This window comes from Neolamprologus multifasciatus, chromosome 18 (assembly GCF_963576455.1).
Source record: "Neolamprologus multifasciatus chromosome 18, fNeoMul1.2, whole genome shotgun sequence".
Lineage (NCBI taxonomy): Eukaryota > Metazoa > Chordata > Actinopteri > Cichliformes > Cichlidae > Neolamprologus > Neolamprologus multifasciatus.
Window position 1 is genome coordinate 8867291 of NC_140456.1, and position 17520 is coordinate 8884810.

The 17520-nt window shown below is 40.1% G+C and overlaps 2 protein-coding genes across 7 annotated transcripts in view; both read right to left on the reverse strand.

The window, feature by feature from the left end:
* Positions 1-492: 492 nt before the first annotated feature.
* LOC146497301 (acyl-coenzyme A thioesterase 1-like) lies at positions 493-6305 on the reverse strand. Of its 2 annotated transcripts, none has more exons than XM_085140257.1 (4): positions 6034-6305; positions 3272-3748; positions 2276-2460; positions 493-1909 (listed from the first exon to the last, which is right to left on the reverse strand). In XM_085140257.1, exons 2-4 carry the CDS (start codon positions 3726-3728, stop codon positions 1301-1303), a joined length of 1251 nt encoding a protein of 416 aa, XP_084996383.1. In that variant the 5' UTR covers positions 3729-3748; positions 6034-6305; the 3' UTR covers positions 493-1300. The 2 variants fall into 2 exon arrangements, with proteins under 2 accessions (XP_084996383.1, XP_084996382.1); XM_085140256.1 differs by having other exon boundaries at positions 3272-3733; positions 6034-6300.
* Positions 6306-7187: 882 nt separating this feature from the next.
* LOC146497302 (supervillin-like) overlaps positions 7188-17520 on the reverse strand; it is a 46223-nt gene continuing 35890 nt past the window's right edge. For 4 of the 5 annotated variants that reach the window (XM_085140251.1, XM_085140250.1, XM_085140249.1 and 1 more), the window contains 12 exons: positions 16769-16944; positions 16451-16598; positions 15861-16140; positions 15490-15641; positions 15111-15216; positions 14462-14669; positions 14245-14378; positions 13914-14069; positions 12392-12535; positions 12134-12255; positions 11601-11756; positions 7188-8000 (listed from right to left, as the gene is read on the reverse strand). In XM_085140251.1, the coding sequence (XP_084996377.1) occupies positions 7914-8000; positions 11601-11756; positions 12134-12255; positions 12392-12535; positions 13914-14069; positions 14245-14378; positions 14462-14669; positions 15111-15216; positions 15490-15641; positions 15861-16140; positions 16451-16598; positions 16769-16944 (1869 nt within the window). In that variant the 3' untranslated portion in view covers positions 7188-7913. Of the gene's footprint in view, positions 8001-10512; positions 10535-11600; positions 11757-12133; positions 12256-12391; positions 12536-13913; positions 14070-14244; positions 14379-14461; positions 14670-15110; positions 15217-15489; positions 15642-15860; positions 16141-16450; positions 16599-16768; positions 16945-17520 lie in introns of all 5 variants that reach the window. The other variant, XM_085140253.1, reaches the window with a different exon arrangement.

Here is a 17520-nt window from a genome sequence, read left to right on the forward strand (position 1 = left end):
CCTTCGAATTGGGACAGCCTTCGTCGCGTCGCGGTGACGTAATCGGCCTTAAAATGCGGCCTTTAAGGCTGCAGACCCTGAATTGGGATACAACCTGTGTCAGGTCCCACGGGTTCACCTGAACCTTTACCACTCGTCCCACCCCAAAGCAGAAAAGAGTGATTTGGATTGGCTTGTTGGTCAGCAACCAAAGACAATACAGAGTTGAGATGACTGACATTAGATTGGTAAACAAATTAGGTGAACCTATAAAACAGTCATAAATTCAATTACGTTTAATTCTTGAGTTTAATAAACAGATAATGTCTGTTAGCAGTTAATCTGTCATTACAGTTACATGCTGAAGCAGGAATACATTTGTTTAACACTCACAAATGTAGGACTTAGTCATTTCTACTTTAATTTCTCCATTTTCTACCTATTAAAGGATGACAAAAATCGCATTTGGAGTCTGCTGTAGTTGATAGCGGTGCAAATACTTTCACAACTACAAGTAAAAGGTTTTTACACTTAATTTGTCTTGTTTTTCAATACATTGTTATTTTAAAATACATTGTTATTTATCATAAAAAAGAGCAGCGTTGATGAGTAATGTGCTAGTTTTCTGTGCTGCCATTTTCATCCTTGTACTACTGTGGTAGTGAAATATATTTTAGAAATGTGCTATAATAATGCAGTTCTTTAACTTGGAGTTGGTCTTGTATGGTTTAACCTTTTGTTCCTGTGTGTGTGTGTGTGTGTTCGCATTTGTATTGTAACATGTATTCTGTAGCGATATCTCCCAGGTGGCATCTTTGGTCTGCTTCCTTGCTGTTTTCTGGTAGTGACCTCACCCAGATAGCTGTAGGATGGTCACTCACAGGCTGAACACAAATCTTTCTTTTAAAGATAGATGCCGTTGTATTAAACTTGATTTATGTATTCAGTCAACACAAATTCCAAGCAGGTAAAAAGCTTTGGAGCTCAGCAGCAGTCAGAAGAGCTTGATGAGGTGAGGAAGAAGTTACTGTTGTCCTGGAGTAACTGTAACCCACATAATTTCTTGAGGAATTATTAAAGTATTCTGATAGTAAAATCAAACATTAAATGCATTCAAAGACAGAACGGAAAATATTCACAAGCAAATAAAATAATATATTCAATAGTTGTTGTTTTTTTGTTTTATCTTTCAAATCCTGATCAAATCAACCCTAACAAATCATGGCTCTTCTACGAATCACACATTTTTAACAAGTTGTCGTAAATTAATTTGATGTTATTTATTTTTCTGTTACTCAGTTTTTATAATTATTTTTTTCTTTTATAAATTGGCTTTAGTCTGTGCAGCATCACAACTCAGGTGAGTTCTAAAGAACTCCTGGATCTTCTTCCACAGGTGGATCTCTGCTGCTGCGTGGGCCCTGGGCTCCCCTCCCCACACCACTGAGAAGCTAAGCATCCCATGTAAAGCAGAGGAACAGAAGGGTCCATAGGGTGGCTCCAGCAAATGTCCAGCTCCAGGATAAAAAACAGTCTCAAAGTTCTCCTTCCCACAACGCTTCAGTCTCTCCACCATCTCGTCCATGTAGGCCTTGCTGTCCCAGTTGAGGTCATCCTCTGCAGCCACAAAGAGGAACTGGCTCTTGGCTCGTTCAATGGGGACGAGGCTTCCTTTGTTCTTCTCTTCCAGGGGATCATCAGTAGCATACTTGATAAGGTTTGCTCCAGACTTGGTGGTAATCACCTTGCTGAAGTCAAACATTAAGGGTGAGAGGATCTGCTGTTTCTTGTAGTAGAGGGGAGTGCCCACACTGGCACTAGTGCCATTGATCCAAACTAAGGCCTCCACACCAGGCACAAATGCAGCAAGAGAGAGCGCAATATCCGTTCCCTTTGATCTTGATATTATGCCGACTCCTTTACTGCCCGCCTGTGAAATAACACACAGATTAAAGGTGATAAACACACACAGAGCTCAGAAACTGGCAATTCCAAAGTATTAAAAGTTGTGACCTGCTGGGCATTTAAACTGGAACAGTTTAAAGAAAAAAAAAGGGTGTTCTGCCACATAACTCGTAACTACACATAACTAGGACTCCCTAAAGCAGTATCTCACTTTTTGCCAAGCAATTCTTCAAACCTGACTGATTTTTAACCAGTTCACTGCATTTCACAAGCTATGCATGCAATCATTCCCCCCCCCAAAAAAATTTGCTTCACATTCGGTCTGAACACACAGTTACATGGGTTCTTGTAATGTTACGCTGCTGGCTTAAATGTCACCCACTGGACCCACCTTGGGGTGGTGGCGTAAGAAATCCACGGCTTCTTTAAAGGGGTCCAGATGTATCTCTTTCATATTTTGTCTGTCACTGAACACAGCTATCGTGAGGACCAGAAACCCTTTGTTGGCCAGCAAACAGGCTCTTTTCTCAGACATGAAGGTGCCCAGATCCAGCACAGCAGGGAACGGACCTTCTCCTAGAACACAGACAACAAAAGTTTCATGTAAGTAGGTTATAATCATGCATAATGTGCAACTTTAACCTAAAGCCCTACAATAAAAGATCCATATTCAACACTTCATCAATGTTTTCCAGTTTAAATATGAATTAAAATGTTTTTCACTCATGTATCATGATTTTGGTGTAAGTTTCATCATATAGTTTCATTACAGCCCAATTAGTGCTGTATTTTATGATCTCAGAGGTGTTCAAGACATTTTTTTTTATATTTAAGGATACTTTTAAATAACTTCACAAAGTAGTACAATAAGTACTTCTACAAAGCACACAGCTGTGCAAATATGATTACAGCTAATATGACAAGCCACCCCCTCCTCTGTCCTCCAGATGCATTTTAGGAACTGAGACATCTTTCAAGACATCTGTTATTAATCTCTGTCTCTCTTCCACAACATGTCTTCTATCTTGTCTTCCTTCTCTCACCCTAGATGGCCCCGCCCCTCCCTGAACCTGGTTCTGCCGGAGGTTTCTTCCTGTTAAAAGGCAGTTTTTCCTTCCCACTGTCGCCAAAGTTCTTGCACATAGGGGGTCATTTGATTGTTGGGTTTTTCTCTGTATGCATTATTGTAGGGTCTGCCTTACAATATAAATACTTTGAGGCGACTGTTGTTGTGATTTGGCGCTATATAAATAAAATTGAATTGAAATTGAATCAAGAAAAGTGATGTACCCTTTGCAGAAAATATACCTTCGCCACCTGTTAAAAAAAAGGGGGGGCCCACTGTAATGATAGTGAATACTTCTAAGTGGAAAACCACATACAGTACCCGGGGGTGTAAACAAGACTCCTCGTATGTTCCCCTCTTTGATTGGGTCCCGACTGACCCCGTCTCCCATCAAAAACCTCTTGTTTGTCTCTTCTGCCAGTATCCTGCCATCCGCCTCCTGCTCATGCACAGAAAACTTCACCACGTGAGGTTTCAGAGCTTTGTTCTTGAAGAAGTACTTGTGCAAAGTGTCTGCCTTCAGTGACTGCAGCAGACCCATGGGCTGCACTCCAACGTAGCTCCCGTTGAGTGAGGGGTCTCGGTTCAGGTCGACCTCTCCGCCATCATCTGCCCTGTAAGTGGCTGAAGAGCCGAACACCACTTCTCTCTCGTCGGTCGATGTGGCTTTGATTGTGACCACCTGCCTTGACCGCAGCCCGGCCACTTTCAGCTGAACGGGCTCATCAAACAGACACCTGGTGCTCGGCAGCAGCCTCAGCCTGATTTGGTTGGACATCTTTGCTGAAAGATCAAAGACTGAACTCCATGAATGTTCAATATTTGGACAAATGGGTCATTGCAAGGAAAATAAAAAAGAAACATTCTTGGAATGCTTCCCACTCGACACCATTAGAATCAGATCTTTTTTTTTAACTTCAGTATATTTGAGGACGCAATGCTACATACTATGTAGATTACTGGAGTTACAGACCAGAATACAGTGTTAGGTCAAAATGTGGCACTTTTTAAATGTCCCAGCATTTTTTTAAACCTCACAACTTTTTAACCACATGAAATTTTAAAGGCTGAAAATTACATTTCAGCTTTGTTACAAACAGCAACCTAATTAATTTTACTTCAGCTGTCTACTGGGATATATCAAAATTTTCAGTAGTAAAACTTCATAAATTTCATGCCAATGAAGCAGAGAAAAAGAAACAAGCATTACACTGGGTATTTTTCCTGCTCTGGTCAGTCACTGGAGAAAACTCTCACAGGTGCATTTTGATGACCTTTCACATAGTTGCAGGATGTGAAAGGTCTTTTTTTTTCCCTACATTCTAGCGTCCAAAGTAATTTTCTAAAGCAGGGATTCCCAAAGTGTGGGCTGGGGCCCTCTGGTGGGCTGTAAAGGTACTGCGGGTGGACCACAGTATTAACAGAAATTCGGTTTGGAATTACTCAGAAGTATGTGAAGTTACATGTTCATACAAGTTAATTTACTTATATAAAAAGTGAATTCGAACTGGTAGTACGAGGTGGTTAGTTTGTGATATTATTCATTACTCTGACCTTAATTTTGTATTTCATTCATGTATTTAAATTTGTATCCCTGTGGCAGGCGGAGTCACACTGGCCTTAACATTATGCATATGATTGGGTAACATTAGCAAATTATAGCCAACAGCCTGAGTTGTTTGTGTTTGTTTGTTTTGTTTTGTTTTCAAGGAAACATATAAATTTCTTTTGTATTTTAATTAGAGACAGATTGGGTGGGCCCCGTTAGGTTTTCTGTTTTTTAAATGGGCTGCAGCACTCTCGACTTTGGGAGTGGCTGTTCTAAAGCATCGTTTTCTCACTGATGGCAGTTTGTTCTTGGATCCTGATGATGTGAAAGAGTGCGGATGTCCTTAATATGTTGTGGTGGAAGATTCTGTCTGTTTTAATTTGATATGGCTGAATGGAAGGCTTCATAGCATTATGTCTTTACAAGATATACTCGACTGTACAGATTGTTTTGTCTGATTGTATTCTGTAATCACGGCGGGTATATACCTTGTTTCTATAAATGATTCTGTGTTTGCTATTATTATTTAATGTTAAAAGCCATGCAGACAGTTGTTGCGCTCTGCATTGTTCTTTGACCTCTTTGCAAATGCAAATTAAAATCTCTTCTACATTCTGATGCTCAATTTAAACTCAGCAGGCCACTGGATGGCTAAATAGATGTTTGTATTAACAATCAGTTAAACAGGTGTACCTAATAAAGTGTCAGGCGACGCAGATCTTTCAGTGTTGAACCTACGCCCAGTGCTCCGACATGCCCTTGGATCATGTCCATGCAACAGCCAATCTCCTCTCAAATAAATCACACAGGCGGACAGATCAGGTTTTTTTAGGCTAAAGGTCGTTTAAATATTTTTGCGCTTCTACCCTAGGTTTTGTGGTAGTGCGTCTTCTTCGTTGGTGATTATTGTTAAACAGAAAAGAAACAACCTTCCATAAATGTATTTTTGATATTTTTTAAAACACTATTATCTATCACTATTAGATTGTATCGTGCATTTTAATACTGAAACAAACAAGAAACAAACAGAGGGAAGCGCAATTTCCCATATAACGCCATCATAGTCGACTTTCTTCAGCAAGATGATAGTCAAAGTAAATTTACAGTCTAGTGAAATTATGCTTGTAGTAAAGGTCAAAATTCACCAAAGGAGAAAGACTACCAAAAAAATTTAGGGTAGAAGCGCAACAAAATTTAAGCGCGGTGTAACGCAAACGCAGTAAAGCTAAAACAAACATCTGCAGGAAAACAGTAAAGTCGAAGCTTGCTCCCTTTAAAAAAAATCGCACTTTTAATTAGTTTAAGTCTGAAACTATACTGCAGAATCTGGGTAAATCTACCAGAAAATAAACTATACTTTAAATAGTGCTAAACTTCTGCAGAGATCTCCACGTCAGCTCTGACGAAGGTATTCGCTGTGCAAAAGAAGAAGCGTATTTTGTAAACACTTTCAAAACATCTGAGCACAGACGCATAGCTGGGAGTGGCCTGCATGTCTTCAGATTTTCTTCTCTGTCTTAAAAACAAAACTTACCGAGTCGGATGGATTCAGTTACTGTTTTACTAAATCCGGTTAATCTTAAGCAAGTTGTTCGCTCTCACAGACTTCGGACCCCTTCCCGATCAATGCGCGTCATGACGAAGTCTGCGCAGACTCTGTTCTGTTCAGCTCTCTGCTGGAATATATTTTGGTAAATAAGCACCAATGTTACCGAGTGACTGAGTAATAAAACTGTTGAATCCAGCTAATGTAATCTTAGAAACAACATCATCCCCACTGCAATTAAAAGTTAATACTCAGAAAAAGAATTTTGAAATGATAGTTAATCCACAGAGACTTCGGACATTGGGCAACTAAAACATTTTTTTCGTTTTCTTTTATCAGCAGAAGATTTTTCAGCTGTCCTGGTAGGATCAGTTAGATTTTTCATAAACTTACAGTTTCTGAAAAAAGGCCTTTCTATGCTTATCTTATTATTTGCAGTGTTTAATATCATCAAAAGATTTAGAGAGGCTGCCTCAAGCAGCACATGCAGTGATTTCCATGATTGATTCTGTCATGAAAATCACTGCATGTGCTCAGGAGCACTTGCAGACCTTTCAGGTTGAAAAGACTTATTGCACCATCAAACAAAAAATACACAAAAACTACACAGTCCCAACAATATTCCTCTCCCAGAAGCACAGCAACGGGGCTGTTACCAAACATTTAACAGTAGTTTCCAAAAGAAGTGGGGATGCTACACTGGCCCAAGTGTTCTGAGACATGTTGCTGCCAGGAAATTTAAACTGACATTTTTCCCCCTCAAAGTTCAAACATTTGATGTTTTTTGTGCTGTGCTGTGAAAAATATATAGAATCATTGCATTTAGTTCCTATTTATATTCTATTCTGCATCACAGCGTCTTTGGAATTGGGACAACATTTTATGATATTTTTTTTTATTTTAATCTTCAAGTTAGATCAAAAGCAGAGGGCAGAGTCCAGTAGTTTATTACAACCACCAGAAAAAAAAATGTGAAAAAAAGTGAAAAAGGAAAAACTGAGTTATGTAAAAATGCTTGGAACAGTTGCTATAATTTCCCCCTTCACTCTTTCCTGATAGCATGATAGAATCTGTATTTTGGAGATATGATGCAGTGAAATGAAAGTGTATGCAGCAAGGACACAAATGACTCCACTTCTGAGTTGAGCATTATTGTGATTTAATTCACTATGTCTTATATCACAAAGAAAGTCTTTAAAAATGCAGACTAGAATTTCTGTATATAAACTGTACACAAAAAGCAAGGCACTATACAATCAGATTCTTCAAGCTGCTGTTTCTCTCCTAATTAAACCCTCAGGTGCCCAATAAACCAGGGTCACTTTAGCAGTTTTGAGCAATATGAGTTACCTATGAGGCCTGGCAGCATCCAGACAGTGTGGACAGAAGAAGTGACGACTTTCCTTACAACATCTGACACGACAGGACTCGTTTTTACATAGATACAAAGTCACAGGCGCACCTACACACAGTTTTACACAAATTAACGTTGCACACAAACATTATATACAGTCGCACACATACACAACCACAGCATGGCACTCTGACAACAAGCGTCCAAGTCTTTTTCTTTGACGAGTCCATAAGCGGTGATTTTAGTGCTATGACACACATAAAAGCCATGTATGCAACAAAGCCAGGTGTCTTTTTTTTAACCTGCTTGTTATACCGCTTGAATTTCATTTTGTTAAGTAACGACAAAGTTGAGAAGTAAAACATCACTATAAGCGAGGCGAGTGCATCTCCAGTCTCATTCTCCTCGTATCAGATCAAAAGCAGGTTCATCTCTCTGCGGCTTCTTCTCACATCTCCCTCTCGACTGTCCTCTCTTGTACCTCTTCACGTACCAACTCCTATTAAAAACACGATTAAAACAGTCCTTTGGCCTTCTTTAAGTTCACTTGCTTCCACCCTGGCAGACGTTCATATTCCTCTCTCTTCACCTCCAAAGCTTTCTGGGGTCAGAAAAAGAGACAAACGTTTCAGAAGAGAACACAGGCAGTGTGATAGGATCATCACTGAATGCCAAGCACAGCCTCAGAGAGGAGAGATGGCATTTGAACTCTAACTAATAATGGTTCAACGTGATCAATATTGTTGTTCGGTGACAAAATTCAGCCTTTGTTTTATACTAACACACTCGGAATGTGTTAAGTTTTATTAGCAGGTGCATTTGATGAAACACTGACTGTCAAAGCACCAAAAAATATAATTTGATAAAAGTCTAAGACAGGAAACATTTAAATGTCTCTCTTATCATGTTTAGTTTCAGTCTTCTTGCGTAGGTATGCCTTTTTCCTACTTCCTGTTTTACTCTGAAGGTTAGTTTATTCACATGGCTTGTACTGATTTTGCTTCCTAATTCTTGTGCCCTGATATCCTTTGTGCCTACCTGCCCAACCCTAATTAGATCAAGCTGTTTTAAGCATCCACAGCTTCATGTTTGCATAAAAGCTTCTTCAGATGTCCGATGTGCCCTACGATGGTCTCTGTGGATGCAAATCCTTCCTTGTTATTCAGCCTTACATCCCACTTCCTCTTTGCAAACCTCTTCCTTGGAATACTCTTCTCTGTTTCCTGTATCCTTGTTCTCTTTCCTGTGTCCAGATGATAGACCAAACACCTTTTTGGCTGGCTATCTATCTATCTTCACCTTTGCAATGAAAATTCAGGAGATCAGCGTCTTTAGAAGTGCTCAAATCACCTGATCAATCATGTTTGATTGAGTGAAGCTCCAGCGCCATATCTGCAGGATGTTGTCCTTTGCACTTTGCACTGGATCATTTCACGGATAAACAGATGAGTAGGTTCTTAGTGATTATACATTTTTTGGTACTTTCACAGTGAGATGTTTCAGAGCGCACAATTTTCAGAAAAGTTCAGTTTAATATAAATAGGAAAACAATATTTTCAAATATTTTCTTGTACAATCACATCTGCTAATTCACTGATTCTCTAACATGACGTGATATCTTGTGCCCTGTGGAGAAACAAATCAACTCCATCCAGTGTTGGTGTTTTTTCATGCCTCCATGTTGTGCTCCACAGACAGATAGTGAGTCAGACTGCAGTGCAGCTAACAGTGAATCACTAAAGAGCATTTATTTGCACTGAGAGGAAAGGTAGAAGTTGTGTGCGTGCGTGCAAAGAGAAAAGCTGCAGGAGCAGAGAAGTGTGGAAGGAGTGCGGCGTGGTTGGAGAGATAAGCTGCAGCTGCGCAGATAAAACCTGTCAATTATCACAAGAGCATAAACACATCATTTCCAAGTCTAAACCCGTTCCCACCAAGGAAGAAAACATGAGATAAGCGACCTCTTAACCCACTAGGATGTAACTAATTATTATTAATTATAACATTACATAAAATCCATAATTTCCTGATGGCTTTTTTCTATACAATATTAGTAAATAGTGACAAATAAGCCTGATGCGATTCTGAGCAATGCTGGGTGTTTACAGGTACAGAGAATATATATTTAAGGCTTTTAATACTTTTTACTACTTTATATACAATTTGAGACCAAACATACAATGAAAATATATGTTTATCCAGGCTGAGTTTAAGAACGCTAGCTAGATGTGTTTATTAGTATTAAAATAACATGAAAATCTCACGTTTTTCCTAAAATGAATTCCCATTCTCCTCTGTCTGAAGCAAACTAAATGCAGAGTTTAGATTTCTTTCCAGCCACTAGCTTCAACATCGATGAGTAACCATCCTTGTCAAGCTATTGACAGGTCATCGTCATCATCATCTTTAGGGTTTTCACTGCTGTAAAAACGGCACCTCACTTGGTCTAAGAATTTTGTATTTTTAAGATGTGCAGGTATGAGTTAAAGGTAGCCTACAGTTTGGATTTACCATTATGGGCACACCCTGAATGAACATGAAAAGTTTAGCCTATCTATAAAACACGTCCTACATAAGATCATTTAGGAAAAAGAAAATAATGTAATAATTTTTAAGTCCTGTATGTAGGATATTTAAGGAGTTGTAAACCATAAATGTTTTATGTCATTTATAATAAGAAAGACATTAGAGTTATAACTTCAACTCTGAGGTATTAACTGAAGTGTATAAAAGTACACACTTACAGCATATACCAATCAAATCCTGAATTCTCTGACTGATTCAAGTGGTCAGTTGTAACTTTTCATCTTTTCTCCCAGCAGAGATGGAAGCTAATTTTGGATCGTGTGTCATTTTGTATTTGTTGTCTCCTGTGTGAAGGAGTTGAAGTGCCGAGTCCTTTGTGATTGCAGCTTTTGTAAAGTACTGTCTAACAGCGTAATGGTGTTTCTGGATGATCTTTTCAGACATAATTGTGCAGCCAAGCACACCCTTTCCTCCTCGACCAGCACCACACTCAAGAGACAGGAGTGATTTTTTTTTAAACACAGCGCTGACGTGCTCGAGAGAAGGACGGGTCGTCAGTGCGGATGAGTCACACGAGCATCTCTTCTTACCTGAATCCACCTACAAACTGGTCTGTAGAGTGAGAATTAGATGGTGTTAGATGGATTTTAATGACTGAGGGTTAGTTACTGTGTACAGTTCTGGTTTTCCACCATTTATACTTGTTGTTGTGCCTGCTACATAACTGCTCAAATCACTGATGTGAATCACTGAGGTTATTTTTGCTTCACCTTGATCTGATTGTGCCAATAAAAAAAACAGAAAGAGAAAAAATGCACCAGATAAAATTGGCTGAGATCTATTTCAGAATTGTCTGTTTGTGCATCTTTGCAGCACTTCCAGTGTTGCTGCTGTTTTCTCTTTGCTTGCTGGAAGCTTCATTCTGTAAGTATATCTGCATGTATGCTTCTCAAAATGATGGAAGAGGACAAAGACACAAAGAGGCAAAACTGGAGAGATTAGCAGGTGATTTTGCTGGTGTGGCTCCTTTCAATTGTCTGTCTGTGGCCTCACATTCAGGCTTTTTGCACTGAAAGTCCTCTCTCAGAGGCCTCAGGACTTTATACCTGAACTGTGCACTGCCACTCTCATCCTGGGGACGATCCTCCTGTTTAGCCTCCAGGTTACAGACCGAAACTCAAAACTTGTAAGATAGGACAGATTGACAAAGAAGTTGTCTGCTGTCTATGCAAGTCTGAGGCTGATGGTGAAATTGCAAATGCACACTTGTAAACGGAGAGGGAACTTCCAGGGAACAAACCAAACAGATACAGTTTTTGCTTTTTATAGGTACAGTCAGGCAATATTTTCCTATGTTTGCCACAGTGTTAAAATGTCATCAGCTACATTTTTCTTCTCATCAATAAAAGATAACCAAGTGAAAATTTCACTTCAAAAAAAATGCCTCACTATGTCAAAAAGCTGCTACTATAGATATTACACTTCTACTTTAATTAGGTCACAGGTAAGTCATGTGACTAATTTGATTTCAACTGAGCTGTTGCAATCAGATTTAAAAGTTATAAAAAACTCTGGTAAAAGGAAAGAAACATGCTGATTTTTTTTTTTTTTTTGACTAAAGTGCTGTCAACAAAAACTTCAAAGCAAAAGTAAAATAGTTTTTCTTCACTTTACTGACCTCAAAGTCCTGGTCAGACAGGTAGAGCTCCAGGCAGAGTGGGTCAACTCCCTCTGGCAGCGGCCGGGCCTGCAGCTGAGCCAGAGGGAAGGTGTTCTGACAGAGCCGGGCCAACACGTCCTCCACCAGGATGATCTGGTTACACACCTCCGCCTCCTGCAGCCACAACAGAGCATGCACAGACTCCTTTGTAGTAATTGTGAGAAACCGCTTTGTATCAGTGAGGAAGGAAAAATATAGCATAATCTAAATGTTAATCACATTTTCCACTTTGGATGAGGGCATATAAAAAAGGAGGTGCAGGAAGAAAGGAAGTTTTATTAATTTTTTTTTATTTTTTATTTGGGATGGAAAAAGATGTTTTAAAAGGAGGATGAAGGGAGTCAGAATAGCTTGTTTCGGACATGAAACTGACCTGAGGGGGTGCAAGGCTGAGTATAAACTAAATATGAATTACTTTGAACATGAATATGGAAAGCTATTGCAGTGAAGTCCAAGAGAAAAAGTATAGGATAACAATATGTCTTGCTCACTTTCTCTGTAATCTCAGCCACATCCTCTCTGTGCTCCCAGCTGGGAAACATGTTGGTGAAGGTGAGCGGCTCCAGGCCGGCGTGGATCAGGTATGACTTCTGAGGCTTCTTCTCATTCCTCTCTGCAGGAGAAAATCAGGACAAGGTTCTCATTAAATCACACACTAACCTTTTCCTAATGTTTTTCCTTTTCTGCTTTTAAAGTTTCTGGAAAAACAATCCTCAGAACTATTATAAATAGTTGGATGTTTGCCTCACGTTTGCAGTACTGCAGCACAGTCTCCATCGCGCACTTCCTGTCTGCATCCCAGCGGATATGAGCAGAGCCAGTCCTCTCGCTGTCCTGAGGCCACCAGCCCTGCCACAGGTAAACCTCATGGAAGTTATCCACCAGGAACAAAGCTGTGCCAGAGACATAAGATACAGTAAGAAATATGCGGTGTAATCTGCATACTGTATGTTCTGTAGTTACGCATTTACATTTTAAAGTGGGGCTTTTTTCCCCCCCAAATGATCCTTTAAGTCTGTGCAAGCATCAGTGTGAGGATAAAAAAGACAATGAGATTTGAAAGTGTGTCTTTCATTTTGCAAAAAATCAGTTCCTAAATAACATCTCTTCATCTTGTTTTTGCAAGGATGTGAGAAAGAGATGATGGGATGAAGCTATTTTTATATCCTCACTCTCTCTGGCACAATCTTGGACAGATACAACTGATCTCATTCTAAAACACTGACGTGTTCTAAAGCAACGGTCCCCAACCCCCGGGCCTCGGACCGGTACGGGTCCATGAGTCGTTTGGTACCGGGCCGCGAGAGTTGAGGCTCAGGTGTGAAATGTATAGTTTTCAGGGTATTTATCAGTTTTCAGCGTTATTTTGTTATCGTTTTTATCGTTTACTCGGTTTTTTCACGTGTGTTATGAATGAATTTTCTTTTTTTTGGTACCGGTACTAGTTTTATTTTGTTGTATTTATCCGCGACACCTTAAAGGCCGGTCTTTGAAAATATTGTCGGGCATAAACCGGTCCATGGCGCAAAAAAGGTTGGGGACCGCTGTTCTAAAGGTTCAGGTTGTAGAAATGTACATAGGTGTATATTTTACTCAAATGACACAAGATTAAACTAAATGAAAAGAAAAACAACCTTTGAGCTGAGATGATGAATATGAATACTCTTGCACATTAGAGCTCCCACAGTACAGTTTATGCATGTATTTTGTCCACAAATAATTCAACATAATTAAAATAAAACTGTTTTCATAACAGCTCAGCTGCTCATTTTATTCCCCAGCAGTCAATATAAACAATAGTTTTCATTCACAAACAGTGTGTTCTCACAAATCTGTTCTTAACTGTGCAGATGAACGAATGACACACAAACCCTGAATCGTCCAAAAAATGAACAGTAATGAATTGTGGAAATGAATAAAGAATTAAAGCATGGGTGTTTTACAAAACATAAATGCACATACATCAGACAGATATGCTTCACCACTTTTTCTACCTCTAGGAAGGTTCCCTATATCCAATCAGTGGATACTTTATTAGGTATACTCAGCTAGTAGTGGGTTAAACAAGACGCTGAAAACATTCAGAGATTTTGGTCCATATTGATAATGACAGCATCAGACAGTTGCTATAGATTTTAAATGAGGTGGATGGCATGTCTCTCTAAAACACTCCTATTTCCTCACTCGAAGCTTATGGAGCAAGGATGGATGGAAGCCTTAATTAGAAGAATATAAATCCCCACCCACCAAATGTTTGTGTTTCAGTCTCACCAGGTTGAGGTGCATTGTACAGATCTTCCTGCAGGAAGGGCAGCGAGCTGACCAGGTCTGGAGCTCTGGACTGGTGGAAAAACTCATTTGCTACAAAATCTCCAGATGTGCTGCTCAGCTGGAAGAGCCGTGGGGTGAAATTGAATTTTCCTGGATCTGACAAACAACAAGATACATCATCCTTCCTCAGATGATGACCAGTGTAGGTGTTTTTTTGAAACAAAAAATCAAACCTGTTATTTCTGATTTCATTCATATATTTTTGATAAACAATTGTTGTTATTGTTAATTCCTAAAAAAAACCCAAAAACACTGCAGTTTGTGAAAATACCTTGAAGCATGCAGTCATAGGCTTTCCTGTCTTTTCTCCCCAGAGCCTCCCAGAAGCCTGGAGGCTCCACCCCCTCATCACACTCATGGATGGTCACTTTGCTGCTGCTGTGGAGACCTGCTTCCAGAGGACATCTGAAAGCAGCAAAGAGAGAAATGATATTCAATTCTCAGATGAGAGTGTAAAATGAGGAAACACTGTCTTTATAAACACTCACTGCTCCTTTATCTTAAGAGCGGCCGTGTTTCCAACACTGCGGGTATGCAGCTGCGTTTTGCAGCCGTGCCACAGGTAGATGATGGCCTTGTTGATGTTGAGCAGGATCATGGAGGCTCTAGAGCGAAGGCTGCTGCAGTGACAAGCCACCTCCAGCAGGTGGCCCTCCACCGGCACTTCACCACGCACACAGTAAAGACGCCACTCACCTGATTAGAGCAGGTAAGTGTGAGTGACAGGAAGTTTTTATCCTTAATCCTTAATAAGCAATCCAACATAAATCATATTATAACAACAACAATTTATTTTCTTTATTTAATACCAGTTGGGGGGTTTTTAAACACAAAATTCAAATTAATTGATGATTTAAACAGAAACCTTTTCAGATAAAACTATAATAATGATGTTAAATGGCTGGAAAAGACATGGAAAGATCCAGCAGTATTCTTCTACTCTTTCTTTCTAAATCGAGCCAGAAACTAAAAAAAATATCCAGGACAAATCAGATACTTCAAATACGTCTTCATCATTAAGGCTTTGAGGAATCACTGTGTCTGGTTCAGAAAAGTGTCAGGGCCCTTCACTGGAAATCTGCAACTGTGATATATAAAGGTAAATAGACTAAAAAACGGAAAAGTCCAAATATTTACTCTGGGTGTTCTCCTCCTCCTCCTCCCTTTTGCCAGCATGGACGATCATTCCTCCATTGAAGCACTGCAGGAAACATGCCGGCTCCTTTCCTTGCTGCACCTGCATCTGTAACACACAGTGGTCAAATTACTCTGTTAAAGTCAAGATTACAAATGTATGCACTATCCCTCTTTCTGTACACGTGAACATGTGCACGTCATAAAGAGAACATTGTGCAAAACTTTCATTCTTAGCCATCTTAATGCCGTCGTAATCTCCCGTGATGAACGATTCAATGGAAGTGGGCTAGTGTGTTACTTCAGTAGCATTTCATAACATCAGCCTTCACTGCAGAGCTGATAATATGTTTTTAAACACTGACTGCCTTGTCTCTTGTACCTGTGCCCCTCTCTCCTCATCCAGCTCCACCGTCATCAGTGCTGACGTCCCCTTCTCACTGACAGTGGAGTGTCGCCCCTGCCAGAAGAAGTAGCAGCATTTCTCCTTCCCGGGCCCACTGCTCCTTGCCTCTGGGTTCTGCCTGCGACCAACTAGGGCCAAAATACAGAAACAGACAACAAAAGGATCAATAAACCACTCTAAAACTACTCTTTTCAGTACACAACAAAAAACGTTTACGTCTTTTTGAGTGACGTGGCGTTGTAATGAATTATCAGAGCTCACCTACCTGTTTGTGTGCCATAAAGCACACAAATGCAAAATGTCAAGTAGATCATTTTTACCATGTCAGAATATGACTAGAGACCAACCTGAGGTGCTGACCATGTACTTCCACTTGACCACATATGCGTCCCCCTCGTGGAACTGGCCTATGCTCTGGCGTGGCAGACGGCTGTAATCAAACTCCAGGATGTGCCAAACGTCCACAGAAACTGTGACGATCTCCTGAGTCCTCATGGAGTCCTCTGATTCCACTCGACCGTGGCCACGCCCGACATTCACCCCATCCAAAATCATGGAAACTGATGACTGCAGGACAGGCAGCATTAGGGCGGCATCGTAAGGCCGGCACTCTCGCCTTGGAGCCTCCTGGGAGAAAGATTGCAGACAGGATTAGAATCAAATGAAATGTTAAGATGTGATAGTGAAAACTGAGCCAACAGGCAAAATAAGGCACTTTGACACACTAATGCTTCATACAGCATCTAACCAAAGGCATATCCGCTCTAATTCCTGGTCCCAGTGTATAATATACTGTTCCTGACAAAATGAACTGAGCCTGAGGCAGCGCAACAAATAAACAGATGGTGAGATAAAGTCGATATATGAGGCTTCTCTGATGTGGATAATCTGTGGAATAAAGCTATTTATCCTCATACAACAAGAGCCTGATTTGCACCTTCTGCTCAGGTACAAGCTCGCAGACTTCCTTTGGCGTTGGGGACTTTACTTCAGTCCAATCCACGAACTTCTCCTTGAATAAGATTGTCTCATTGTGCTCTGTCAGCCTGCCGAATATTGCCCAGTCAGGACGTCCCTGGCCCTTCCTGTGGAGAAGAGCACGGTTAAAAAAAAGAGTAAAAGGACGTTAAACTTCATGAAATCAAAAGCCTTTTAAAAACTAAGAAATAAAGTTGATCATTTTGAAACACTAAGCTGTTTTGTTGTTCGATTGAGGCCAGAAATAAAAATGTGAAGCAGGCATGTGTATTCTCACCTGGGTATGAGTTTGTTGCAGCCTCCGGGGTCCAGAGGGTTCACGTCACAGCACGTGTAGTCAAACGTCCCGTTCCACAGGTGTTTAGCCAGCTGGAAGGCCACCTTCCTTTGGGCCAGAGTCACCTCTTTACCGTGCCACACATACACCTCACTGCCAAAATCAAACACCAAAACCTGCAGCACAGAAAGCACAACAACCACAGACACCCAGTTAGCACTGCTTCAAACTTAATAAACCCCTTTTAGGTTACATATGGAGAAAATCATCTATATTATACGCAATAAGACATGTAGTGTTGTTATATAAATCCCAGAAATAAGAAGTAAAATACAAAAAACTCAAAAAACAATCACTGCAAACATGTTTTAACCTCTGTGTACTGTGGTGAGCTATATATAACTCACCACAGTAAATTTTACTAAAGCTTAAAGTTTGCATTTTGAGGAGCACGACTGCTTTGACTGACAGTCACTGAACTGGATTTCTCATATGAATTTGCAGCTTTATTCCCTTTTTTAAGCATTTTAATGGAAAAATCTAGCAGATTATATGGTCTGCTGTTTGCTATAGACCAAGAACATCAAACTTATTTTATATCGAGGGCCCTATACAGCCCACTTTGAACTTAACCAGATCAGTGAAACTCTTCTTTCTGTCAATGTAAAGATGTTTAACTACACATTTAATCCCTGAGATCTGTTAATATGAGAAGTGCAATTTCAACAGTATTACTCAATTGTTCTATGTGA